General features: G+C 41.4%; 2 protein-coding genes and 1 long non-coding RNA gene across 22 annotated transcripts in view; 1 reads left to right on the top strand and 2 right to left on the bottom strand.

Moving 5' to 3' along the window:
* Nucleotides 1–1370, top strand: part of SYNE2 (spectrin repeat containing nuclear envelope protein 2) — a 187598-nt gene extending 186228 nt beyond the window's left edge. For all 5 annotated transcript variants that reach the window (XM_080593985.1, XM_080593984.1, XM_080593982.1 and 2 more), the window contains one exon: nucleotides 94–1370. In XM_080593985.1, the coding sequence (XP_080450111.1) occupies nucleotides 94–319 (226 nt within the window). In that variant the 3' untranslated portion in view covers nucleotides 320–1370. The remainder of the gene's footprint in view (nucleotides 1–93) is intronic.
* A 778-nt stretch (nucleotides 1371–2148) lies between these two features.
* Nucleotides 2149–6439, bottom strand: LOC308195869. 2 transcript variants are annotated; one of them, XR_013951890.1, is made up of 6 exons: nucleotides 5516–6439; nucleotides 5025–5118; nucleotides 4471–4590; nucleotides 4124–4272; nucleotides 3311–3364; nucleotides 2149–2584 (listed from the first exon to the last, which is right to left on the bottom strand). It is a non-coding gene; the product is annotated as an uncharacterized lncRNA (long non-coding RNA). The 2 variants fall into 2 exon arrangements; XR_013951891.1 differs by lacking the exon at nucleotides 4471–4590.
* Nucleotides 6440–6817: 378 nt separating this feature from the next.
* The window catches only part of ESR2 (estrogen receptor 2), a 51399-nt gene continuing 30825 nt past the window's right edge, over nucleotides 6818–27391 (bottom strand). For all 15 annotated transcript variants that reach the window (XM_080594007.1, XM_080594004.1, XM_080594009.1 and 12 more), the window contains 5 exons: nucleotides 22563–22862; nucleotides 14529–14667; nucleotides 12213–12346; nucleotides 10464–10638; nucleotides 6818–8467 (listed from right to left, as the gene is read on the bottom strand). In XM_080594007.1, the coding sequence (XP_080450133.1) occupies nucleotides 8278–8467; nucleotides 10464–10638; nucleotides 12213–12346; nucleotides 14529–14667; nucleotides 22563–22862 (938 nt within the window). In that variant the 3' untranslated portion in view covers nucleotides 6818–8277. The remainder of the gene's footprint in view (nucleotides 8468–10463; nucleotides 10639–12212; nucleotides 12347–14528; nucleotides 14668–22562; nucleotides 22863–27391) is intronic.

The raw sequence follows: 27391 nt of genomic DNA, 5'->3' as shown, positions 1-27391 counted from the left end.
GGTAGTGTGAACCCTAGAGAAGCAGTTTTAAATGACTTACTTTAAAAAGCACTTCAGAGCTTGAATTATTTTTTTTTCTTGTCTTCTTTTCAGAGCTGAAAGCCATCCACAGCCTACTAAAGTAGTTCCTCGGTCCCCTTCCTTCTTTTACCGTGTATTACGAGCAGCCTTACCCCTTCAGTTGTTCTTTCTACTGCTTCTACTTCTGGCTTGCATGATTCCATCTTCTGAGGAAGACTACAGCTGCACCCAGGCAAACAACTTTGCCCGTTCTTTCTATCCTATGCTGCGATATACCAATGGGCCTCCACCAACTTAGAAAGAAGCCTAAGAATCTTCAGTTACACCAAAACACTCTTTGTGGTGCTTGTTTTTATGCTGCTGGCATCAATGAAACACTGATATCACGTAATTAAATACACAAACGTTTATGCTGTGTTAGTTCCCTAAACTAGCCACTACAGCACCCTGATGTCCTACGCACTGCTGCCCAAGTCTCTGCTGCAGCTAAATAATGCCTCACGTTTATAAGCTCCTTTCCTTGTTGAAGGGAATGTGTTAAGTTTCACATCTCAAAATGTATATCTTGACAAAATTTCAACATTTTTGTACGGAAAACAAACTTTTTCTATAGATTTTTAAACTGTAAGCAACACACTTTATACTTTGATGCAATAGATACACTATTTTATAGCTGCAGTGCTCTTAAGCTTGCAAGGTGATCAAATACTGAGTTATTAGATGCAGAAACTACTTCACAATAATCTTAAACACAACAGTCTGTCTTGGGTTAGCATGATGAACAAGCAGTTGAAGAGGCACTTTGCCTAAAATGATTACTGCACACACTTCACATTAAACCTGTATCTTTCGGTACTGTAGTCACGTGATGGAAAGAAGAGTTCTGCATCTTTATGAATCTTTGTTACTGTATTTTATTCATCTAACACATTCAATAAAAGGATGCACATTTGTTTTGTTTTACATGTAGTGTTCTAGTAATTAGGACTGTTGTGTTGTCTTTTTATACCACCTTTGAAATAAGAAATTGTTACATTGCATGGAAATGGTTTATAATGCACATATTTTCTAGATGAACGTGATTGTGTAGACTATCCCTGATGTATACAAATAATGTAATGACTTTTTTAATGAAAGATTTTTTTCAGTTTTTAACCTGCTGAATAGTGTACAGTATCTTGAGAGAGAATTGTGCATTTTTATAAATTCACTGTAAGATTCGCCACCTTTCAAATGAAATTAACACTTTAGGTAACGGCTAGAGAAACATTGTGTACAGTCAGCTTTGCCATTACTTCTTGGTTGTACAGTTCAAGTACTCATTAAAATTCTGCCAATGTCTGCAGGGACTATTGGTCTGTCTAGCATGGGGGCAACCAGCGGTGTGTTCCAACAGTGCTGACCCTTCTACACCCGTATAAGCCAATGTATTTGCATGCTAATGCAACAGAAACAGAATCTGTGTTCTGTGGCACAGATCTTTTCTTTGCAACTGGCTGTAATTTCTTGGTTCATAGCGAGATGAATCAAATAGTGCTTATTACTATGAAATGCTGAAATATTTCCCCATTCTGAAACTATAACCGTAAGTGATGGCAGCACTGAAGACGGGGAAGTGCACATCAAGGGGAGGTCAGTGCAATAGAAAAGGGTTTGGTTGAACACTAATAATTTTTGTTTGGTTGCAGTGAAAAAATCCCCCAGAAATTAGCCAATTTCTGTAATGCTTACCTGTAGGAAATAAGACTTACGGTCAGCCTGTGTGCATTCTCTTTCCATTTCTATGCGTCTCGCCAATGATGGTTGCTTATTTATTTCCCATCGTCTGGCAGAGGGATTTAGGAAACAAGTTGCTCTGCCTTCTTATGTTCAGAAAAAGCCCCTGTAGCACGCAAACATGTTCTTCCCAATTGATGGAGGCCAAAAAAAAAAACAAAAAAACAACATTGCTTATTTCTAGAATATTAACTGTCATGCAGTTAGGCTTGCAAACTTAGCAATATGGTTTAGAAAAGTTAAAGCCAACAATTTACTAATCTTTGTTAGCGGTGTCATACTGTACAGTAGTACACACCTACACTGGATGCTCAAATGTGAGAGAAAAGGCTCCAGCTCCATACAGAAGCATTTCAATGGTAGTCTCAAGTAGAAGTGCCCAGGTTCCAGCCTGCCCCAGCCACTCGGATCTGGCACTGCTTTAAAACACAGCAGCTTTCATAGCCTGTAGGCCTCCGGGCTGCTCTTTGTGTAGCTTTTACCTGTGGAGCCAGGTTTGTGCTGGAGTTTCACGGCTATGGCTCTCACTGTGGCATTGTATCACGAGGTAAAGGACAGCTCCCCCCTCCGACTTCTCCCTCCCCGACTCCCTCTGCTATCATTATTTCATATTTTGAAAGCAATTACTTTCAGATGGAGCTCATTTAAGTTTCTGTCTCTATAGAAGTCAGCCAACGCTAACCATTATTTCATTGCCAGGTTGTCACAAATGCCCATGCAAATCTTTCTGCCAAGAACTAATAGTCAGTTGCTGACATGATATTCAGTTCTTCTGCCATTAAGCAACCTGTGCAGGGGAAAAAATGTGAACAATGTTAAAAGGTCGAAGGAAAATTTCATAGCCTGCAATTTCCTTTCATTATGTACAGTTATATCAAATTGTCGAGCTGATGTAATAATATAATACGAGGCGCTTTCATGAAATTATCTCAAAATGTCGCCCTCCCCCCCCCCCCCCCCCCAAAAAAAAAAAGTCTGGGAAAATAACTTAAATGTTTTTCCCCCCCCACCCCTATTTTAAATAGTTTTACTTCCAGTTGATTATAACCACTGTAATGTAGGCTGACACTGACATCTGCTTCAAACAAGTCATTATATCTATCCTCCAGTTTCCTGGTGTCATCCTCTCACTCAGGATTTGGTTGTTAGCCGTCAGCGAAGAGGAAAAAGGAGGAGAGCGAGGGTAGGAGCAACAGTGAGAGCAAGCACGCATGTGCAAACGCATCATATGCAGGAGTGAAACTGGTCTACTGGTTTTGAGTTTAAGTCTTTGGCAGGGAAATGCATCAAGCTGATTTCAGCTATACCTCGCCTCCTCCCAAAATAGTCAATAATATTTTTGAAAGCAAGGGAAGTGGAAGACTGATTGTTTATTATAAATTTGCCTATCCCTGAAACCTACAGTATCTGTAGTCACTTGGAGCTGTGAAAGTCCTAAGAACTCTGGTACCTGACAAATTAAATCAATCTGCAGCCTGTAAAGTGACTGAGAATGTAAGGATGAGACACTTACCATAGATACCATGATCACACACATCGTAGTCTCATGCAACCGGTTTGAGATCAGCTACAGGAAAGAAAGGAGCAAAAAGCCATATATTTAGGTTTTGCGATACCTGTTTATTCAGCCACAACAATCTACAGCTGAACAAAGTGCATATCACTGGAAAAATGCTGCAAGTTCACAGAACTGAAGAATAGCTGAGAGAAAGGCAGCTCTCCCCCACCAGTATTACATACATAAAGTACTTCAAAAAACACCAACTTCAGTCCTAAAACTGTTTCCATTATAAACTTGCAATGAGCTTGAACTGTGGAAACAAATACCACATAAGAAGTAGGTAGGACTCAGAAAATTCTGCGGACAACAGACATAAGAAGTGTGCAGTAACAGCTGCTAATGGATGTGCCAACTCTTTACTACGTAACATTGTGATGAGTAACGTTTTTGTCTGTTCAGGTAGCATCAGCAGAAGTTGGCATTTTACAGCATCAGTCTTATTTCCTTAACACACATAAATAGAAATCACTGACACTGAACAATGCGTTAGCAGTGTCGATGACTCCTAGTCATACAGATGGAAAGAAGAGTTTAAAAATATCCTGATCATAAATAAAATGAGGTCTTGCCTATGAAACATACTATGCCTTTCAACTCACCACAGTTCAGTAGTAAAACACTGAAAAATAAATGCACGTAATATTTATTTTCCAAGTTTTAGCAATCCACTTTTCATGTTCCCATTTGCAAAGCTCTCCTTAGCATTAGTTCAGGCACTGGCTCAGCACAATATATGGCCACATCCTTAACTTGCTGAATTATTACCTTGCAGGACATAAACAATAATGTCAAATGATAGCTTCTTAGAAGAATGGTGACAACAGCAAATGCATGTCCATGGCTCCCAGCTCTGATTCTAGGGAAGGATCGGGGCCCACGAGCCGTTGAAAGAAGTGGCACAACCTACAGCTGGGCTGAAACAGATGGCAGCTGCTGTGACGGCGACTGCTCTTGGCTTACACCAGCCAGGGACAGCTGATATAAGCTATTCTGCCATCCAAGGAACTGGCCCGAAGTTCAATATTCAACCGTAAAAAATAGTAATTCGTGGGACAGGACATGAGGCTGTACTCAGTTTAAGGCATCTCAAATGAAGCCATGCAAAGCCATACCTTGCTTTTAACTTCAGCTCTCAAGGTAGGAGCAGCTTGCTTCCCATGGGCATTTATCTTAGAGAGGATGGACAGAAAAGGGAAGAGAGTACCCTCTATCTCTGTCATGAGCCCTTCATTCTGAGATCAAAATACACCCATAATCAGAAGCACATTTTTAATATATGTGGGTTAAAGTACAGCCTAGGAAAGAACAGCTATTGCATCAGTGCATGACTATTTTCCATCATTCAGACAAAGAAATAACCTTGGATGCACAAAAGCGTACTCTGGTCCAGCTTTTAAAAACCATTTGGGTCCAGCTTAATGGAAAAAGCTCAGGCTTGCTTTCTGTATAGTTAGGATCCAAACCCATCAGGGATATCCTGCAGCAGCAGCAGTGTGCCTTTAAAGAACCCACCACATCCATGGCCATCAGCAATACTTTGTGAGATCGGGCTGAGCTTCCACTTGAAACTTTTGTGCCGATTTATACACATATATTCTGAATCTTCTACAAGCAGTCTAAATTACATTTTCTACCAATGATGTCCAAACAAAAAAAAAATTCTTACCTCAGAAGAGGCTGACCACTGGTAACAGTTCAAAAGGATCAAGAGACAACTTTCTGAGGGCTCACTGCATTTTTAGGATCTCTGTTAAACCACTCTAATAAGGCAAACACAGTAAATGTCTTCCATATTCAGCAAGCCATCGAGAGGAAAAGAAAAAGTTCCAGCACTTAAAAGGATGCTCTCCTTTCGTGACAGTGTTCCCCGTATAGATCTATCAATCAATCCATAAAGAATTACTAGAAAATATTATGGCACTAAGCACATTTTTCTAATCAATATATGCTACCTGGGCCTTAGTTTGCTACACATTTCATAGGAGCACCCAGCCTGTCAGGCACGGTCTCAAGGGGAGATTTTCCAACACATCTTTTCCCCACATTTTCCCCTCAGACTGGCAATGTGACACCACCAAACATGGGTAATTTGCAAGAACACAGAGGTCTGGAAATGGCCTAACATTGCTGGAGAGGAATTGTACATCACATGCTCACCTCTGCGAACGTCCCAGAACCGCAGCAACATTTCTTCAAGCAGCAGCAGCCGCCTCTGGCCGCGTCCCGGCTCAGCAGCAGGAGCTGACGCGCAGCAGAGCAGTGGAGGCTGCAGAGCAGCCCAGTTCTCACCCCCTCACGAGCTTCTGCAGATCATCAGCACTCAGTTCTCCTGTGCTGGCAATGGAAAAGCCCCCCAGTATTTGAATCAAAATGCAGTGACAGCTGTGCTCAGGCCTGGCATGGACATTGCCCACACCTGGAGGCAATGTTTGAGAAAATCGGTGGCATACTGACTTGTGATTAACCCAACATCTTACTCAAGAGACAAATGCACCCTTGTTCAGTCATTTTTTTTTCTTCAGGCTACTTGTTTATCAACTGTGCCATTTTAAAGCCATACAGCTTCTCTTTGCCCAGATATGCACACAGTTACATTAATCCAGAGATTTGACAGCTATTGGCTTTTGTCCGTTTTAAACCACTGCTAGTAACTTTTAATAAAATAAAATATTTATCAAAACAAAAAAAAAAAATCTGGTAAAAATCACATCATTTTCCTTTTTACACTGTGCTAGTAGCAGCATGTATGACTCACAATGTGGCATGAATCTGCAGCACCGCCCTTTTACGTCAATCCAGAGCAAATTTTCATTTAGAAATTAATGTTATGATTTACACCCACTCTTTCCCATTTCCTATGACATGTGTTTCAAGATTGCACATAAATTCAGCACTTCTAAAGCAAAACAAACAAAAAAAATCACTTAAAGATTTCTTCGAAATATTGTATTAAACAAAAAGATTACACAAGAGAAGGAAAACCAGAGAAAGAGCAACACTACAGGCGTTTAGGCCAGAAGGTGAACAAGCCCAAGAAACACTGAAACACGTCTGCCTCACAGCCGAACGTCCCTCAGAATGAGTATGAGTATGAGTATATGAGTATATGAGTACCAATGAATTCAAGACCGTACCTACATTTTTTTCCTTTTTTTTTTTTTTTAGTAAATGTTACACTTTTCGTTTGTTTGTTTTGAAAGGGCACTGCTATATTACATTTCTTAAAAACAATAAAAAGGTAACTAGGAAAAATTTCAACCATCAGCAGCATCTGTTATAGTACAAGATCAAAAACAAGACGACACGTTCACGCAACTCATTGAAAATGCTTTATGCCCCTCCTGTAAAAAATATCGTCCTTGGCTTTAAAAAAACACAAGGATCGAAGGCTTGAATAATATTCAAACTATGCAAATGGCATACGACGCCAAGTCCCTAATCCAAAAGACAGGCTCAAAGTGGACTTTTGGGGTGGTCCCGATTTAATTTCACCATGCCTGAAATGCCCAGAACATGCATGTATTATATTTAAACATATCCATTTACAATGATTGCAATTCTAGCTCACACCAAAATGCAATATGGACAGTTGTCAGAACGAACGATGCCATCCTGCTCTTTACTGAGCTATTTCCTCTTTTTTTTTGCTCAGTGCATTGTAAACACATGCAGAAATCAGCACAACAGGGAGGCTTAAGCCGGCATCCAAAGTGAAAGTCAAACAAGTCATCACAGTTGCAAAGCAAAGAAAGTGCTAGAACTATCAGCCTCCTCCTCTTTGAAGGATCCTGTACAAAATACGAAAAGCACAGCTTAAAGTGTCACACGTTTAGAAAATGAGCAGGCAGCAAACCCGAGGGAAGCAGGCAAAAGCAGGTCCCAGCTTAGTTTCCAGTCCCCTGCCTTGCCCCTTGCTGTGGGAGGCTTTGGGTGGGCAGGACGTAATTCCGCAGGCTAGTCTGAAGGGGAGGGAAGGTAGTTTGATTCTAGCTGATTTCACAAGCCCTGGTTAGCAGATCAGATACAAATGCAAATAGTTAATATTCACAGAGCAACCTTTTGTACCTAAGTATTATAATAGATTTAACATCATTAATAAATATATAAAACAACATAATTAATCTCACAGACAAAACACATTTCAAAGGTTAGCATTGACCGAAATAAGCAGGCAGTTTGGTCATTGTGTAAAGCACTGAAGAATTATACACACATAATAATGTGTTAAGAACAGGCTCACAGAATATAAACATCAGCGTGGTTTTACGTTACTGAAGAGGCCCTGAACTGGCCCTAGAAGCTATTCTGAACGGCCTTCAAATGAAGGCCCTTGCAGCCATTGCATATTTAAGAATAGAGGAAAGTCCTTTACACTGTACATGTCTCAGCACTTTGTCTAGATACACTGCAAAACAGGCATTCCCCAGGGATCAGCCCACACAGGTAAGCAGATCGGTCCCAAACGACACTGTACACTCACACAATCGCACACCGAGAGAGGAGATCCTCTCGTCAGCGCTTAAAAGTATTGGTCTGGGAGACAGAGCCCTGGGTCCTGACTCCTAGCCCTGACACAGACTTATTCTGTCATCTTAAATCAGTCACTTTGTCGCTTTGTCTCAGTTGCCTTTAAAAAAGAGAGGCGGTAATTTCCTGTCTTGCAGGACTGTTCTGAGGCTTCATTTCATAAGGTGCTTTTTAAGAGTCTCAGGAAAGGCACTATAAAAGTGCAGCTCTTACAATGTCAGAAACACGGATGGAGGGAGGAGCACGTCTCACAAGCGTTTCCCAGGATATCCCTGTGTAAATCCAGAAGAGGTGAGGACTCGTGCTAGGTCACACTTCAGCAGTCCCATCACAGTGGCTTCGTTTGCTCTCATAGCTTTGAACAAGCTTCACATCTCCAGGCCTCGGCAGAATTACTGGGTCGCCCCGCTGCGCAGACTGTCCGCAGCCTCCGTTTGTTCTAACGGGCCAAATTCCGGGTGTGTGACTGGGGACTTCCTCTGCCCTCGGAGAGTGTGTGCGTTCAACATCTCCAGCAGCAAGTCATACACCGGGACCACGTTTTTACACTTCATGCTCAGCAGGTGCTCCATCCCCTTGTTACTGCGAAGAAAGACAGAAGAAAAAGCTCAGCAATCTGGGTCTTACAGTACAGAGATGGAAGACACACTTGTGGCTTCAAGAGTCCTTTTTTTTTTTTTTTAATTTTATTGGGAATTATGAGATTTAGTCCCTGGGATCACTCGGCACTACGAACAGTAACAACATCCCAACACTATTCTAGAGAACCAAGCAGTTTGTTGCCCCACACAAACTGACTTCAGAAAATAATTCAGATGTATCAAGCCTATTGAAATGAGAGAGAAAGCTTCTTTGATGCCATAAACATGGAAGGCCCGCACACCACAGCTATAAGCAAAAGAGGAATTTACACCATGTAGTGACCACCTACCTCTCTTGACTGGCTGAGTTGGAAGACCAAACTATGCTGGTTAACTTCAAGCAGTTTGCTTCCCTCTGCATGCCAGCGTTAGATCCCGAAGATGTCTACAGGCTTTAAATGTTTTTGTTTGTGTTTTTTTTTTTTGTCGTACAGTAAGGTACAGTGACACCTTGCTAGCTTGAACACTGTGGCTGTATTGCTGTCTGGATTGACAGGCGATGGTTATCACTGAAATATAGTGGTTGGACATACATGTGCACTCAGATACACTCAAGATGTTGAGGGCTGAAAACCAAGTGCACCAAATTAATCACAGTGGAAATAGCAGCAGCCAGCCAGCAAATAGCTGAGCAAATGGCTTGGATTGGGAGGGAGGCAATGCTTCCAGAAAAATGAGGTTCCGCTGCAATTCATGGGTTATAAATATATTAACGGCAAAGAAGAAAGAAAGGACCCCCTCCTACACCCAGCTCATGAGGCCTGCATCATTTGGCAATCCAGGCTGAGAGCATCGATTATTTCCAGAATGGTCTATAATTGACTGACCAGTGCTAAGCAATGTGAGGGAGATGGGCCACAACAAGTAGTCTCCAGGCTTCAGCTGAGTCAGGCATAGCATAAAAGCTCTCATTTCAATAAGAAAAGATCCACATTTTGCGAAGATTCATGACATTTATTCATGCCACGCCAGAACAAGAGCCCCTGTCAATGCGGTGTCACACAGCAGCGCATCAGAGCTATGAATTGAGCTCAGCTCCAGGTGGTGCTGATACCCTCTTTAGGGCCGGCTGTCAAACTTGCCACCAGTCAAAAATCTGGCTGTTAAAAGCTGCCTTCAGCACAGTCAGTTTCTTGCTGCTGCCACCCTCTCTCTCAGGAAGCCTATCTGCAAGGTGGCTGCACTTCCATTGTCCCTGCCTCTCCTTGCATGCTCCGGCGTCGCCCCAGGGCCCTCACAAAGATTTCCCTGGGCACACGCTCCACAGCCAAGAGCTAAGACAGTTCTGTGAGTAGCTGGTCTCTGGGTAATAACTCAAGATGACAAAGCCTGAAAATTAAAGCATCTGTTTGCAGGGCCCTGGGTTTGGGACTGCTGTACTGCAAGCAGAGAGGAGCAATTCAAGGAGGTCCAGAAGGTGGAAGGGAGAGGAAGGGCCACTTCCCACAGGGAAAGCAGGAGCTTGGCGTTGCTCTACTGACACTTGGCAGAAATGCTTCTGTTCTGAATAGGAGAACTGATCGTTGCTCCTGGGACACACAGCAAATGTGGCCTGAGGCAAAAACAGTACCCAAACTGCACCTCGTTCCTCCAAACTCCCCACTGCTCATCAAGTTTGAGAGAGACTTTTCTTTTGGCCAGAAGAATTTTGGTTTCTGGCTGGTGTTTTATGTTTGTTTATTATTGTTATTGTTGTTATTATTATCATCCTCATTCTCATTATCATTGTTGTTGTTATTGTTATTTGTTATTATTATTATCATAACATAATAATAACATAACATAACAATTATTTGTTATTGTTATTATCATTATTATTATTTTATTGGGAGGCTGAATTTTTGTTATTATTGTTAAACATTTCAGGCAGGTACACAGGAATGACTTAATGCAATATAGATATATATATATATATATGATATATATATGCAATTTACCTTGCGTGTCTGACATGAGAGAGTAGCATCAACAGATTGGCCAGACGAGTTGTCTGCTGCTGGGAGGGGATTCCACTTTTTGCAATAACCCACACCAAAGCATCTGTGACTACATTGAGCAGGTGATGCAGCTTCCTGTTGCTTTCAGGTTCTTCTGCTGACAAGGGAAACATGCCTAGCCAGAGAAGAGAGAGAAATACTGCTTGTGAGGAAGAAAAAAGCTACTACTGTGGATTTTCCTTTGATATAACATTTCTCAGGATCAGAGACGTTACATTTCCTGACTCCTCCGGCCCCAGCACTATACGAACAATGCTTCATCTACCACACCAAGCTTCAACTTATACTCCTTTGTCCAGATCTGATGTCTACATCAATTGCATACTGAATAACTCTCCCAAATCCTCCCAAGACAATGCGTTGAACATAGACTCTTCAGTCTGACTGAGCCCTGTGCTCTCAGTCCGTGGGGAAGCAGATGTGCGCTCCATTCTCCAGGGTTTTTTCTTTCGAATCTCTCTGTGCTATGTAGTTTAGTTTCTACCATGAACAAGCATTATGCTTGCTCTAATCCCTTCTTGCTCAAAACAAAACAAAACTTTCTTTTCTGGTTATATCCTAGGGAGGGAGGAGAACACAGAGACAGACAGTGCTCATTGACCCAACCTGACTCAGGCTCCCTACAGCTTACCAGGGTGCCATAGTACAGCACCTGCCTGCACTGACCTTAAAAGTCAGCAAAAACAGAAAAAAGGACAGTGAGGAGGGAGAAAGGAAGAAATCACCACTAGGAAAGTCTGGAAACATGCAGTAGTATTACTGATATAATTTATCAATTAGAGAGATTTTATTTTTTGAGAGTAGAAGCTTTGAAAAAAACATTGCTGCTGATTATTATTTTTTTGGTAAATAATAAAGAAAAGAAACAGCCTTATTGTTGACTGAAATAATGGTATCTGTCTATAAACAAGTCTGATAACAGCTGGACTACCACCCTGCAGAATCTTGCTGAGAGTTATGCAGAAACTTCTTGCTGGAAACAGTAGATGTAAAGAGTATCATCTTTCTTTATACAGATGTTATTTTGTTTTGCCTTTTTTTTTTTTTTGACAATGTTAATTGCAAAATATTCTGGAGAATAAAGTGATTTTACTGCAGACTGCCTAAAGGTGGACAAACACACATTCCTAGTTGCCTTGTGTAAAAGGCTGCAAAGCAAAACTTTTGTCCTTAAATTCATCTTGTAGAACTGTTGAGTACATTCAATTATTTTTACCAATTAATTACCATTACATAGAAATATTTAAGCACAATTAATCATCACTCAGTTGAATAACTAGTTTTATTAGAATTCAGAACAGGCTTGCAGAGCCGTGCAGCAGCACTACTCGTGACCAGGATCCACAGAGATCTGAGCAAAATTTCTCATTGATCACCAGGGATCAACATTTGAAAAGGACATACCCACAGACTGGGTCACGAACCCCACCATGTAAGAAGCTTTTCAAATTTGGGGTCTTTTATTCAGTTCTTTAGAACAGGATATAGACACTAAATCCAGCAAACAGTATTGCTTAGAAGTTTCTTGAGCAAAAATCTGTATGATCTCATGGTTAGAAGTCCCTCTCTATTTTTCTCTTTCAATGGCTTTATTGCATTTGATATTTCTGCCATTTTTACAGAATAATTTCCCAGCCACAGTTGAAATAAGTATAATTTGGTGAGTGTCAGAGGCAATTGTGTACTCACTGGAATTGAGGAGGATCATTGCCTTGACACACAGATACTCCTTGTGCTGCAGTTTCAGCTCTCGGAACCTCGAGGTCATGGCCAGGAGCATATCAAAGATTTCCAAAATTCCCTCTACGCATTTCCCCTCGTCCCTATGGAAACACATTTAAAATGTTACCAGAAAAGTAGAATTAAGGAACTCTGACTCAGACAGATAAAAGTCATAGCACAAAGAAGGCTGCAAAGGCCTATCCATCTCATCTTCAGGAGAATTCAAAAGCTTCTGTCATGAAATCTAAATGGAAAATTACACTGGCATAAAAGGTCAGCACCTCTAAAAAACTAATTTTCTCTTTAAAGTGTTTAAAGTGCTTGCAGGATTGACCACAGGTAAGTATGACTGCATTTCTTTAAGAGGCTTTAACCTCACAGACAAAATAATTTTCGATAATCAGTTTTCAACTATGTAGTACTGGGCAGAGCACAGCACCTCCTTGAATATTTTCCAGATTTGTTTCACCAGGAATTAATACCACAACCTGTGACATCCTTGTTTGTACCTGACAGAGGCCTAATAAATAAGAAAGGCCCCCCAGAATAAATTTCTTGCAATAACAAGGCAGTGTCTGCTGAATGCACCTTTCTCCATTTTGGATGTTAGAAACAGTACCATTTTCAGAATACACTGTGCATCATCAGAAAAAAATAAATAAATAAAAATACCAGAAGCTATTCTAATGGGCTGGAAATTAAACAGCAGAAATGTTAAACCACATAAGTTACTGTTTCATATTTAAAAAAATAAAAATAATAATAAAAAAAAAGTGCTGGACTTAAAAAAACAGTTAAGCTCTACGACACAGTGACCCCAAAGGGATGCTTCTTGCACTATCTGTAATACAAGATTATTTTTAATAATGTTTTTACCATGAGGCACTCCTCTCCTGGCTCCCTAGAGGAAGGCGCTGAGCCCTCAGGCTCTGAGGCAGGCACGGGCAGATAACACAAACCAGGTGCAGAAGGTGCTGCCCGTAGAGAGGCTGCTGCCTGAATACTGCCTGCTTTCCCCTGTGCCTCTGGCAAAGGAGTACTCTGAGCTTTGGAGGAGGACAGGTAGCTGCTGGTTTCAAGACAAGAGCACAAGCATAAGAGAAGTACTTCTCTGCTAAGATTACCTGGGGAATGTTGTCTCAAGGTCGGCTAAGATAAAAGCGACCAAATTACAGATGAGTTTCGCATAAGCAGGTCTTACAAAATAAAAAAATTACAGCATGCCCAGATGCTTGCTAGCTCCCACCCAGCCATGTCTTGAGGAGATGAAGGAATGTATCAAATAAGCCTGCTCTATTCAGCTCATATTAGCTCCCGAGGAACTTACTGTGTCATACATTTTCAGCAATTTCTTATCATTGCATTGAACAATCTAGCATGTCCCTGCATTGAGTTTTATATGAGCAAATCACAATTGACTTCAAATCTTCTTTAAATCAAATTTATTTCTCTTACTAACCCATTTTGCTTTCTGTATCTATGATGATGATTATTATTTAGCTCGAGCCACAGAATTGGTGCAGATATGAATTTCACCAGGTTGAAAAGGTTAAGAGATATTTTAAACCTAGCCAATAGAGTAGATTGTTTCCCTGACTTTTTACTAATGTGAAGCCCAGATCAAATATGTACCAAGGTACTACAGAAAAACATCCTTACTAATCCATATTCTTCCCTGCTGGTACATAGTTATGGAGAAATAATTTTTTAAACTTGTAAACAGCCTGCTTTAGCTTGGGAAAAAAAAAAAAAAAACAACTTTCTGTGCTAAAGAGCAAGTTTTTTTTTTTTTTTTTTAATCCCTTTTGGCTAGTGCTGGAAAGCTCATTATTGTAGCTATCTATGAAGTCTGCACTAAGGACAGGAAAAAAAAACAACTATATAAAATAACTAAAATATGGCTTGAAACCATGCCTACTTTTTATTTTGAGGTTTGGGGAAGAAAATCTATCAGCTCTAAGAAATTGTTTGACAATGCAGCACATTGTATTGGTGTTATCTATAATGTTGGCATCTAGAGCCCTAGAACAAAAGGACCAAAATCAACAAAGCCAGTGAAAAACAGAGACACTGAACACCGTTATGTGCCAGAGGAATTAGTGGACTGTCACTGTTTATGCTCGGCATGTGAAACCTCGAGTCATTATTGTTACAAATACAAGTAAATGATACTGTTAAATAAACCATTAACAGCATCTCCAATATTTCATCCTCTTCTCACTGTTCATGGCTCCTCTCCAAACATGCCAACTGAAGGGCCCTCAAAAAGTTTATTTCTCTTACCTGTCTAGTACAAGGTCTGGTGCAAAAATTAGTTTCCCAGGATGGTCAATTGATCTCCACATCAAACCCACCATTAATACTTCCATCCAGCAGCTCTCCAAGAGCCTCACTTGATCATAGAGGCTGAGATCAATGAAGCCTAAAATGATGAAAACAGCATCAAGTGAATCAACGTGTTAATGTCTCTGTTTTTATAAAGACTAAGTATATAAGAAACAGAAAGAGACATGAGATGTGAAGGAAGCCAGAAAAGGAAACACTGTCATCAGAAGTTCCACGCTGCCATCTCAAAAGAGAACATGAATATATGTGATTATCCTTGTCAAATCTTCCACAAAATGTTTGAAATAAATTAGAGTAATGCTGAAGCGCAATTGCTCCTGTACGGCTGTTGACACGCGAGTGAAAGCCGAAGACCTGCCTTATACCTGGGCACCTGGCAGTCCCACAGCCTTCTGAGAAGCAGAGGAAAATCACTCACAAAACTCATACCTCTTAGAGATAACTGCACTGTGCTGCAGAGGACTCCTAACAAAATAGACCATTCTTTTCCCATAATGTATATGGTTGCTGCTTGTAGGGTTTTTTGTTTATTTGCTTTAACTCATAAGACAGACATGTTTCTGGGTTTGTTGGTTGCCCATGAAGGAACCCACATCTTGGTGCCTCTGTGTTATCACCCACTTTGTAAATGGCGGGCATTAATTCCATCCCAACACTTTCATGCGTTCCTTCCTCAAAATTGCAGCAAACCAGAAAATAAAGACAAGGGCAGTTGACGAAGGTAGTAGTGTCCCTACTGCCTCCATACACAGCATCCTGGAAGCAAGAACAGAATTAACGCAAAATTGTGCATAAGTCTGTTCCAGCATTTCCTTCTCTTCAGAACTTATAGCAAGTGCCAGATAACACTGCCACACAGCCAGAAGAGAAAGTCATTGCCCTGCTCCTTCTCCTGCAAAAAAAAAGACTGGTAGAAAAGACTCATAGAAGTCAAATAAAGAGAAACAAAATGCACACAAAAGGAAAATAAATAAGTAACAAAACCAAAACAAACAAACAAAGCCAACAACCACGCACAGAAAACAGAAAAGTGTCAATTACCAAGAGGCAAGCAGGAAAGCAGACCGCTCAGACAGTCAAGGAATAAAACACAGGTATGATGAAGACCAGCTCAGTGGCCAAACTGCACCTTTGTTCAAAACCAAGATCAGGCCAAAGTTTTCAAAGCAGAGAGGCTTAAGATAAGCTCCTAGCAAAGGTGTTACACTTTTAGATGAGCTGGCATCTACATCTCTGAATAGTGAAAAATCATTACAGGGGCTGGCCATGGGAAACAGGTTTCTTGCAGCTCAGTTGTCTGATATTTTAAAAGGCACACAGTACATTTGCACTGTCACAGAACCTGCTCGCAGTGATTTATACAAATGTTCCAGATGTTTTCATCTTATTAAACTACTAGCCTGGAAGACAGTCAGTGACATCCTCAGGTTGACATAAACTGGGTAATGCTTACTCTCTCTTCATTGCTAGAAGTGCTGCCTTTCAAAATCCATAGTCTTACTCCTTATTTTACGAGAAGAGTAAACAAGAGCCCATGAGCTGTACTTTCCCTTGTGGATTTCACTGTCACAGAATTTACTACAGAATTTACAGCCAACAGCAGATTATCTGCCAGACCCAAACTCTCATAATTTAAAAAGTGCTGTTAGAAAAATACTCATGGAAGTGTGAATAGGATAAACTGACAGTGATGGTTTCCTGGGAAACAACAGCCCAAAGATATTTTAGGGATTTATTGAAATAAACAGTTACACAGGCGTGTGCTGTTTTCTGTAACATAAACAACCTGGATTTAAAACCAAATCTCTGCTGAGCTGTCAAACCAAGTCCCAGTTTTCAATCTACAGCTAATTAGAGATCTAGATTTATCCCAGATGTCACCTACTAAATATGCATTACCAGCACCAACAAGATTTATGAACGTTGAGCACAACTATTAGAACCACCCCTTTCCTTTTCAAAACCATCATGTTTTAAAGGTTGAGGACAGCACATTATCACTACAGCTTCTTTCAAAGTGTCTAAAGTCCCTTTTCATTTGCTGCAGAGTACATTAAATTGCTCATTTTTCTGTGGCTGTAGTACATGTCCTTTAAATCATGTCCTTTAAATTATATCTAATCTTTTAATATAAATTACTAAGACAGACTGCCACAACAGCACAGGAAAAAGAAAAAAGTGCTGGGTGTGTAGTAAGTATCAAAAGACACGCTGCTCTGGCCAACAACAAACCAGGTTGCATAATGAATCCAAACTTCAATATTATGACAACATCCTATTGATTAGCAGTACAGCTCCAGCTATGAACTCTGTTCAACTCTCTTAAACTAGTACAACAAAGTAAAAGGCAGTTATAGAGGTTATGTTCCTCCTAGTGATAACATAGAATTAAAATCCTTGCAATTCATGAGGAAAAAAAAAAAAATCCAGGTATTACTTTCTATTTTTCTGAACAACAACAAAAATTCAATCCAATATGCTGAAAGTACAGTCAAAAATACAGTCGCAGAGTAAGATTCATAGTAAAAGGAGGTCACTAAAAATTAAATAAGGAGAAAATATATATGTAAGCATTTATCTTTTCTTTGTAGACAAAACTTTTATCAGCATCTTATATATATAGCACTAGGATATGAAGGAAAAATAAAAAAAAATTGTTTCCACTGTCAAAATAATATCCAATAATAATTTAGGAGTGAAAATGAGTTTCTTACCACCCAGCTACAATGTCAAATATTCAGCTTTACAGAAAATAAAATTACGACTCATTGGGCTGTTAGTCAACAACTCTATTTTTTTTTTTTCTAAGACTCTATGAACCAGAGCATGGATCTAGATGATTAGCTTCAGGGAGGAATTTTGAAAACTGAAATTTTATGTCCTGAGCTTTAGTCATCATAGCCACTTTTAAGGAAAAATAAATAAATAAATCCACATTCAGGTAGATGTTCCAAATGCCGTGTTATATTGTAATATAATTCACGATTGGGAACATATTAAATGTCACATCTATTTTTGGCATTATTCTAACCTAATGTTTTTTGTCTGTTCTGTGTAACATGAGTGATCAGAAAAAACAAACATACGCGATAAAGCGTCAACATTCCCAGGAACTGTTTTTTGAAGGGTTATGATTGCTTAAACAGGTTTTCTTCATACAATTCTTTTATTGCCAAGAAAATTGTTTTATTTCTGATGTATGTTGAAAACAAGCTAAAAGTGATCAATGTGAAAGTTGGGGTTTGTTTGGAAACAATTTTTAAAAAATAATTTCAATTTTAAAATTTTTGTTTGCTTTTCTAAACTGACATAGTTCAAAGTAAACAATCAAACCAAAAAAAAAAAATCCCACAGAAGTGAAGAAAAACCTGTAAATAGAAGTTGGGTTTTTTCCTTTTCAAATATTCACAGAATCACAGATTCATCTAGGTTGGAAGAGACCTTCAAGATCACCGAGTCCAACCTCTGACCTACCACTAACAAGTCCTCCACTAAACCATATCACTAAGGGCTACATCTAAACGTCTCTTAAAGACCTCCAGGGGTGGTGACTCAACCACCTCCCTGGGCAGCCCATTCCAATGCCTAACAACCCTTTCAGTAAAGAAGTTCTTCCTAATATCCAACCTAAACCTCCCCTGGCGCAACTTTAGCCCATTCCCCCTCGTCCTGTCACCAGGCACGTAGGAGAACAGACCAACCCCCACCCCTCTACAGCCTCCTTTAAGGTACCTATAGAGAGCGATGAGGTCTCCCCTGAGCCTCCTCTTCTCCAGGCTAAACAACCCCAGCTCCTTCAGCCGCTCCTCGTAAGACTTGTTCTCCAGACCCCACACCAGCTTCGTTGCACTTCACTGGACTCTCGAGCACCTCCATGTCCTTCTTGTAGCGAGGGGCCCAGAACTGAACACAGTACTCGAGGTGCGGCCTCACCAGAGCTGAGTACAGGGGGACAATCACTTCCCTAGCCCTGCTGGCCACATTGCTTCTTATGCAAGCCAGGATGCTGTTGGACTTCTTGGCCACCTGAGCACACTGCTGGCTCATATTCAGCTATCAACCAGTACTCCCAGGTCCTTCTCTGCCAGGCAGCTTTCCAACCACTCATCTCCCAGCCTGTAGCTCTGCTTGGGGTTGTTGTGCCCCAGGTGCAGGACCCGGCACTTGGCCTTGTTGAACTTCATACAGTTGGCCTCATCCCATCGGTCCAGCCTATCCAGATCCTCCTGCAGAGCCTTCCTACCCTCGAGCAGATCAACACATGCACATAACTTGGTGTTATCTGCAAACTTACTGAGGGTGCACTCAATCCCCTCATCCAGATCATCGATAAAGATATTAAAGAGGACTGGCCCCAGTACTGAGCTCTGGGGGACGCCACTAGTGACCGGCCTCCAACTGGATTTGGCTCCATTCACCACAACTTTTTGGGCCCGGCCATCCAGCCAGTTTCTAACCCAGCGAAGCGTACACCAGTCCAAGCCATGAGCAGCCAGTTTCTTGAGGAGAATGTTGTGGGAAACAGTGTCAAAAGCCTTACTGAAATCAAGGTAAACCACATCCACAGCCTTCCCCTCATCCACCAAGCATGTCACTTTGTCATAGAAGGAGATCAGGTTTGTCAAGCAGGACCTGCCTTTCATAAACCCATGCTGACTGGGCCTGATCACCTGGTTGCCCTGCAAGTGCCGCGTGATGACACTCAAGATAATCTGTTCCATGAGCTTCCCTGGCACTGATGTCAAACTAACAGGCCTATAGTTCCTCAGGTCTACCCTCTGGCCCTTCTCGTAGATGGGCGTCACGTTTGCTGGCCGCCAGTTGACTGGGACCTCCCCTGATAGCCAGGACTGCCGATAAGTGATGGAAAGCGGCTTGGCCAGCTCCTTCCCCAGTTCTCTCAGTACCCATGGGTGGATCCCATCCGGCCCCATCGACTTGCGTACATCCAAGTGCTGTAGCAGGTCGCCAACCATTTTCTCGTGGATTATGAGGGCCCATTCTGCTCCCCATCCCCTTCCACCAGCTCAGGGTACCGGGTATCCAGAGAACAACTGGTTTTGCCGCTGAAGAGTGAGGCAAAGAAGGCATTAAGCACCTCAGCCTTTTCCTCATCTCTTGTAACTAAGTTTCCCCCCGCATCCAGTAAAGGATGGAGATTCTACTTAGTCCTCCTTTTTGTGTTGATGTATTCATAAAAACATTCTTTGTTATCTTTAACGGCAGTAGCCAGATTCAGCTCCAGATGAGCTTTGGCCTTTCTAATTTTGTCCCTGCACAGCCTTGCAACATCTTTATAGTCCTCCTGAGTGGCCCGCCCTCTTTTCCAAAGATTATAAACCCTCTTTTTTCTCCTAAGCTCAAGCCACAACTCTCTGTTCAGCCAGGCCGGTCTTCTTCCGCGCCGGCTTGTCTTTGGGCACGTGGGGACAGACCGCTCCTGAGCCATTAAGATTTCCTTCTTGAAGAGCGCCCAGCCTTCCTGGACTCCTCTGCCCTTCAGAACCTCCTCCCAAGGGACTCTGCCAACCAGTGTCCTGAACAGCTCAAAGTCAGCCCTCCAGAAGTCCAAGACAGCAGTTTTACTGATTCCCTTCCTGACTTTGCCAAGAATAGAGAACTCTACCATTTCCTGGTCACTCTGCCCAAGACAGCTCCTGACCACCACATCTCCCACCAGTCCTTCTCTGTTTGGGAACAGAAGGCCTAGCGGGGCACCTCCCCTGGTAGGCTCTCTAACCAGCTGCGTCAGGAAGCTATCTTCCACGCTCTCCAGAAACCTCCTAGACTGCTTTCTCTGGGCTGTGTTGCGCTTCCAGGATATGTCTGGGAAGTTGAAGTCCCCCACGAGAACAAGCGCTGACGATTTCGCAACTTCTGCCAGCTGCCTGTAGAACCCCTCATCCGTCTCCTCATCCTGGTTCAGTGGTCTATAACAGACCCCACCAGGATGCTTGCCTTGTTGGCCTTCCCTCTGATCCTAACCCACAGGGACTCAACCTTATCATTCCCAGCCTCAAGTTCCACAACATCAAATCAGTAATATAGAGAGCCACACCACCACCCCTTCTGTGCTGCCTGTCCCTTCTGAAGAGCCTATAGCCAGACATTGCAGCACTCCAGTCATGAGAGTTGTCCCACCACGTTTCCATGATGGCAACCAAGTCATAGCATTCCCGCTGCACGATGGCTTCCAGCTCCAAGCTTTTTATTGCTTAAAATCAGGTCATTTCCTAAGACTGTTTTCCCTGTATTACTTTATTTCCCTCCCCCCCCCCCCCAGTTCATTTCCTACCAGGCTAACAGAACTATACAGAGTCCTCTGAAATGGTATCTATTAATCAGCTTTTTTAAATCAAAAAATAAATTATAGCAATAGACACCATTTTTACCCTTACAGTTACTTACTTGATGGTTATTTTTCACTGTTCCTTAACTCAGGGAAAATAAGAATTAAGGATTCTGACACTCAGTTTAAAGCACTCCATGTTAACAGCAAAACCACTATCACTGTACAAATAGCCAGCACAGTTTAGGATGTTCGTGCCCCAGCACCTAAACCGGAATTTGCACACCTGAAAGCTATCATACCTGAACCATCCAACACAGTGTCTGTGGCACGGAGACTCTGCAAGGAGGAGACGTAGCCCAGCAGTTGGAGCTGATAGCATCTTCAGCCCCTCCACCTGGATCCGTAATAGCATATACTTCCCTTATCCTAAATTCTTAGTTTCAGGAGTGTACAAAATTTTCCCCATGAAGACTAACTCCTGTACTGTGTACGCACTCTGTTTTTTTCTATATATAAGGATTACTGTCATGTCTTCCTGGGCATGTATTCGAGCAGTAGCAGGCACTGCTTACAGTGACAAGACATGGGCACACTCTGCTTGCCTTCAGCTTAAAATCTAAGTGAGAACCATGCTGTGATGACTCCTCAGTCCTGACATCCGTGGGCTTAGGACCTCTAGATGCACTGTGGAATGCATTAGCCATGCAAGGTGCACATAGCTGCAGGGATTGCTCCTAGCAGAGCACTATAGCTGAAGTTAAAGATTAAGCTCCACACTGCTGTGTCTCTGTCAATTATTCAATGCTTCTTTTAGCTCAGTACTATTTAGTTGGCCACCTTAGCTCTCACTAAAGGGCTACGGTCTACAGTTTAGTCTATGTCAGCCAGCATTTTTTTCCACACATTTTTGCCAGCTATCTTCTCTATGTTCTGGCTGCTTTTACTCTGTCTTTTCTTCTTTATTATGGCTGTTTTAAAGTGGGCCCTTCATGGAGGAGAAATTGCACATGTTCACCACTTACTTCAGTTTGTAAGGAGAGAAATGGTACATTGCCACGGTACTGTAGCTGCATTAGAGAGTGGCTACATTCAAGGCAGTAAGACATGTAGCTGCACTTCAGTGTATGTTCTTTGTGTTGCCAACAACCCAAAGCATCCTTATTGATTGTTGTTTTTAAGGAGTGCACACAATAATTCTGAGATCGATACTATGTGCCACTTAGCAATCTGAAGCTCTTGTGTACCAACTATGTCAGCTGAAGCAATTGCAGAGACTCAGTGCTTGGATACACAGCAGTTTTCACCAACTTCAACAGAAATCTTTCAGTAAGATTCAAGGAAACAATTTGACCTTATTATTTTTCTTTTTTTCTACAGCAATCTAGTTAATACACCTTTTAATGAATATCCTTAATCAGATTAATCAGGCATTTATAGTTGATGAGGTAGAAATTACATGCAACACCAACTATGCTTTTTAGCAAACTGAATAAGTATTTGGCTAACAGCAAATATCAAATTATTGGTAAGGTTTTTTGATTCAAGTGAATTACCAAGAGCTATAATTTCTCCATTACTTTTATAGGATAGAAAACATAAGAACTTCATACCACACATTCACAGTGCTATATCATCAAGGCATTGAATAAAATAAACAAAAAAGAGATTGAAATCCTTACCAGGAATTTTTTTGGCCCAGCCAATCATGTGAACCAGCTCTTTGTCTGCCAGTTTTGTCAGGGACATCATCATGGAGGCCTCTGTGAATGGTTTGCTGGGACGACTCACCAACACATTGGGAGGCTCAGCTTCAAGTAGAGTTAAAACAAACTGCTCTGGACTGACCGTGCTGAGGAGGATCTCTTTTACACGGGTGACCGTCTCATTGTATTTCTTAGTTTTGCTAATGCAATGCACTTGATCTTCTGAATTGCGATGGCGGCGCAGGATTCGATATCCACAACGTTCTCTTCTTGAGCCTGACACAAGAAGCACATGATTGCATTGACGTATATTTCTCTCAGTGTTGCATTATACAAATTCAAATGTTTGAGAAGGGAAAACACCCTTTAATTTTGGATGTTCTAACCTGAAGCATCAAGTTTCAGACTTTCTAGAGCATTTATCATTGACCTAAATTTGCTTCCACTGGCTTCAGTTGAGGCTTTGATTTACTCTACTGAAGAAAAAATAAAAAGATAAATGTTTATTCGCTTACAGTTAACCCACTTTACAAGTCCCTGGGGAAATTCTCATTGACATCAAGAGAGAGATAAATCAAGTCTTCAAATGCAATTAAAGATAGCCGTTTACTTTGGTTTTAAAATTCTGTTTTAGATGTCAATTGGAAAAGAAAAAAAAAAAAGAACTCTAAAGTTTGGCCATGACACAGTGTAAATACCTCACCCAGAAGCACAGCTGTTCCTCTCTGCTAGCTGGGTGTTCAATGAGGTGACCCATCTTCTCCCTATGTGCTGTTAATCCAGTGGGAGTTTCCCCCAAGTGAATTCAGATAACTACAACTAGACGGAGCAAGGCCCGTTTTTGGAGCTTTGCTTGAAGAATACTATTTCTGTTTCACAGAACAGCCCTTTTACAAAGGTTTTTGATTCCCAGAACGATTTTTTTTTTTTCATTAACACTACAGCAAACATTCTCTGACTATCAGTATTATTTCTGGGATCAGTTATCTGTCTTTGGAGACCTGCCATACAAAGAAGCTAAAAGACTCTGCAAAAACACTGGGGGATTTGCTAAAACACTCAACCATGGTTTCTGCTTCCCTCACTCCTTTTATGTTTACTTATTTACAAATAATCCTTGTCAATAACTAACATACAAGATTTCATGATATTAAAAATCAAGATATTTAAAAATATTAAGTTACTAAATAGCTGGAATCCTCCAGCACTTAACATTTTCAATATCACTGCTAAATTGTCCTCTAATTCTTTCAGAAGTCATTTTTTTTTGTGCTAGCCATCAATTCTTCTACTGACAAATGATACTCAAAGGCTGAATTTTCATATATATGTAAATGCCATTGGTAGCATAAATCTATATCAGACCAACATTTATTACTGCGTTAGTAGAGACCATGGAGTCTTAAAGCATAATAAGAGGTTGCCTCATTTGGTTTCAGTCCTGTAAGTTACACAAAAGCATCTTTTCATCTAGTTCTGCTATCTTGACACTACTACGATTAATGAAGTTTTTTTGGCATGTTGCCTAAAGACTTCTCACCATAGTCACAGAATCTGGTTCTTCTTTATTAGGATACATAATTCATACCCTAATATTTATTTCATAAAGTATATGAAGGTAAAGGGGCAGAGGAATGATGAAGGTGTAAAAATCCCAACAACATGATCAATGCCAACAGGCACCCTGACTTGGCTATTTCCAGGTTTATCAAAGGACAAGCCCATGGTCCAGGAATGACACCCACCAGATAAGTCAACAAGAAGAGCTGTAGGGACCAGGAGTTCCAAGCCAAGCACTAGTGTGACCAGAGGATCTGGATGTCAGCTACCAGAAGGGCCATGGGTTTGGACCAGCTGCCAGACACCTGCTTGCATGTGTGTACATGTGCAAGAGTTTGTGCACAATGCACCTGGAAGACCAAAGTAACCAAAGGCTAATGGATAACACTGATTTTCTAAAGCCTGTTTTTGGAGGCATCCATAACATATGTATGTTTCTGTATCCACCCGTGTGGAAGAAGAGACAACTACCAGTGAGTGGAGTGTGGCTGCAGACTCTGAGGACTTTTATGGCCAGAGACACCAGCTGAGAAGAACTGGGGATGTAGGTGCCAGCTACCTGACAGTGTGTCTAAACCCAGCTACTGGAAGGATCCATACTGTATAAATGCATGTATTTCCCACTGCTTGTATTGCATGAGTGCTAGATTTTGTCTGCTGATCAGTGTGGCTGGCTGCGGATACAGGCATTGTGTGTTTTTGCTAATGGCAATACACGTTCACACTCTCTATTAGTTGGACCCAGAGACTTAGCAACGTAGCAGCTTCCTTTCTTTCATGCTACCCGACTCAGCAACTCCTACCATTCTTCATCTACATCCATCCATTATATTAGAACATGAGTTGTCTAAATTCTAACCAGATGACGCGATTCTGGCACTAAGTTTCATTTAGCCAACTAAGAGTTTCAAATACAAGCAAAAATAAAAATAACAGAGGTGAAGGCACACACACACACAAATAAATATTCCGATGCTATTGACAAGGCTCATCCTGCTAAATAAGTTGTTGAGTGAATGCAGACACTCAGTGGTAGAGGTTCCCCAGGTGTGGTGGCTTGTCAGGTCATAGCCCTGTCTCATCTTCAACAGATGTTAAGCACCATTTGAGTCAACCTGTGAGAGGGATGAGATGCAAAGGCCAGTCAGGTATAACCTGAAGGCACTGAACAAAATGGATAAGGTCTAAAAAAAAGTCTGCCAGGACTTTAAGGTTGTGGAACTTTCAGTTGCACATTGTTACAAACTTTGCTTTCTGCCTGTTCAATAAATTGCCTCAGATGTAAAAGAGAAAAAAAATGAGCGTTAAAGAAGTTCTGGATATTAGAGAACACCTGCTACCTGGAAACACAAGAGACTGGAGAAGACAAACAGGCAAAGCTGGTTCAACAAAGAGACCTTGAGTATAGAGGAACCCAAGTGGAATGAGTCATTTGGAGCAAGAAGCACTACCAGCTGGAAGTACCGGCCTAAAGCCTGCAACACAGTGGGCAAGGATGCTCCCATGTCCTTTGTGGCCTATGGGTAGGATGCAACGGCTTGAGTACTGACAGGACATTTACACAAAGAATGGATTGAAGGAAAAAAACAGTGATCTGCAAAACCAAATAGCCTTAGTTGAGCTGAATGTAATCTAGCTAGAAGCTGCCAGAGAAGTTGAACGGCCATTAGTGAAGGGTAATACACCAGCAGAGACAGAGCTGCAGACGTTATCTCACGGTAGATTTATGAAATCAGCCTTGATGACGACTCCCCCACAAAAAAAGGTTACCTGCAGAACTGCACGAGTCACAGAGGAATTTCTTCAGCCATCTCTATGGACAAATCCTTTTCTTCCCGAGAGAGTCAAAGGACAGCGAGGCATAGACGACACACGGAAGATGTAGTGAACTCTGTGCTAAACCTCATTTTGGACTAATGTACGAAGGTCAAGAGAGAGGAAAGTCTTAAAGTGCTTTGTCAGCTTCAGAAAAACATTAGAATGGCACAGTGGGCTGCAAACTGTTCTGAAGTCACATCATGAACAGAAAGTATGTAAATATTTTCCACCAGGGAAGACAAAGAGGAAAGGTCAACAGTGAGCTAAGAAACTGGAACAAAAGTACAACTGGAGACAGAATGAGGAAACACCAAGGTATCAGGGTGCTCTATGTACAGAGAAGTCAGTGGCTGTGACTTCCATATGAATGTCCATAGTAGAGACTGTAACCACCAGCAGATAACTGAACTAGAGCAGAAAGCAACACTTTGTATGGGTTTTACTATTTAGAACGCTGAAACACATTGAACAAGGGCATCTTGAAGGGCTAAACAAGACAAATAGCACAGAGGGACTAAAAACCATAGGTAGATGCAGGGAGGAGGAGGCATTTTCTTGGGCAGAAAATACCAGCTGTTCCGTGGCATGCATTGGTTTTATTCTCCAGTACCTGCTGGAGATGTGAATCCCTCTAAAAGAGGGCTCATGAGGAACAGCAGCCTTTAAATTAAACACAGGGAAGAGTTGTTCAGTTTGCTGAAGGGACCATATCTAAAACAATAAAGTCAGAAAAACTACTGGTTTAAAAGTGAGCTGGGGAAATGAGGAGACATCTGGTGAGACAATAAGGAAGAAATTCCAGCAGTTCAGAGACACCTGCCAGAAGCAGCGAGTGCTCAGGCACGCACTTGCAACCAGCTCATCGATCCTAGTTCAATTCCCAGCACTGAAGTGAACCAAGGGCACTCCTGTGGGACTCAGCATGCTCTGATCAGCTGTCCTCAGCTCGTTTGAAATGGAAAAAAAAAGGAGTTGTGAAGGAGGAGGAAAAAAAAAAAAGGAAAGGAAAAGGAAAGAAACAGGATACTGAATTTTTGTATTGTGTATTTTTTAATCAATGTATACTGTCAAAGCAGGCAAAGGCTGATCCACTGAGCAGTGTGCTAAAATAACTCATCGGTAATTAAAGGAAATACCATTTATTTCCACATGAAAATTTATTTTGCTTGTATTTAGAAGGGAAGAGAGAGTGGGGGGAAGAGAGAGCAAGAGTGCTCTGTAAGATTGCACAGCTAGGAAAACAACATTTAAACTTGCCAGTCAGTTGACCTGTCAGGAATTAGCAGCCTTTCCAATTAATACAACATTTAAACCATGTAAAGGAACTTTTGTGCTTCCCATTTAAATGCAAAGTTTAGGCAGGACTGAAAAATGTTGCCTGTACATCCATTAGCACCCAAAAGGCACATGTGTTTATAAAACTATGT

This window comes from Anser brachyrhynchus (genome assembly GCF_964034855.1).
Source record: "Anser brachyrhynchus genome assembly, chromosome: 5".
In the NCBI taxonomy this organism is placed as follows: domain Eukaryota; kingdom Metazoa; phylum Chordata; class Aves; order Anseriformes; family Anatidae; genus Anser; species Anser brachyrhynchus.
This window is presented reverse-complemented; position numbering and strand designations above follow the sequence as displayed.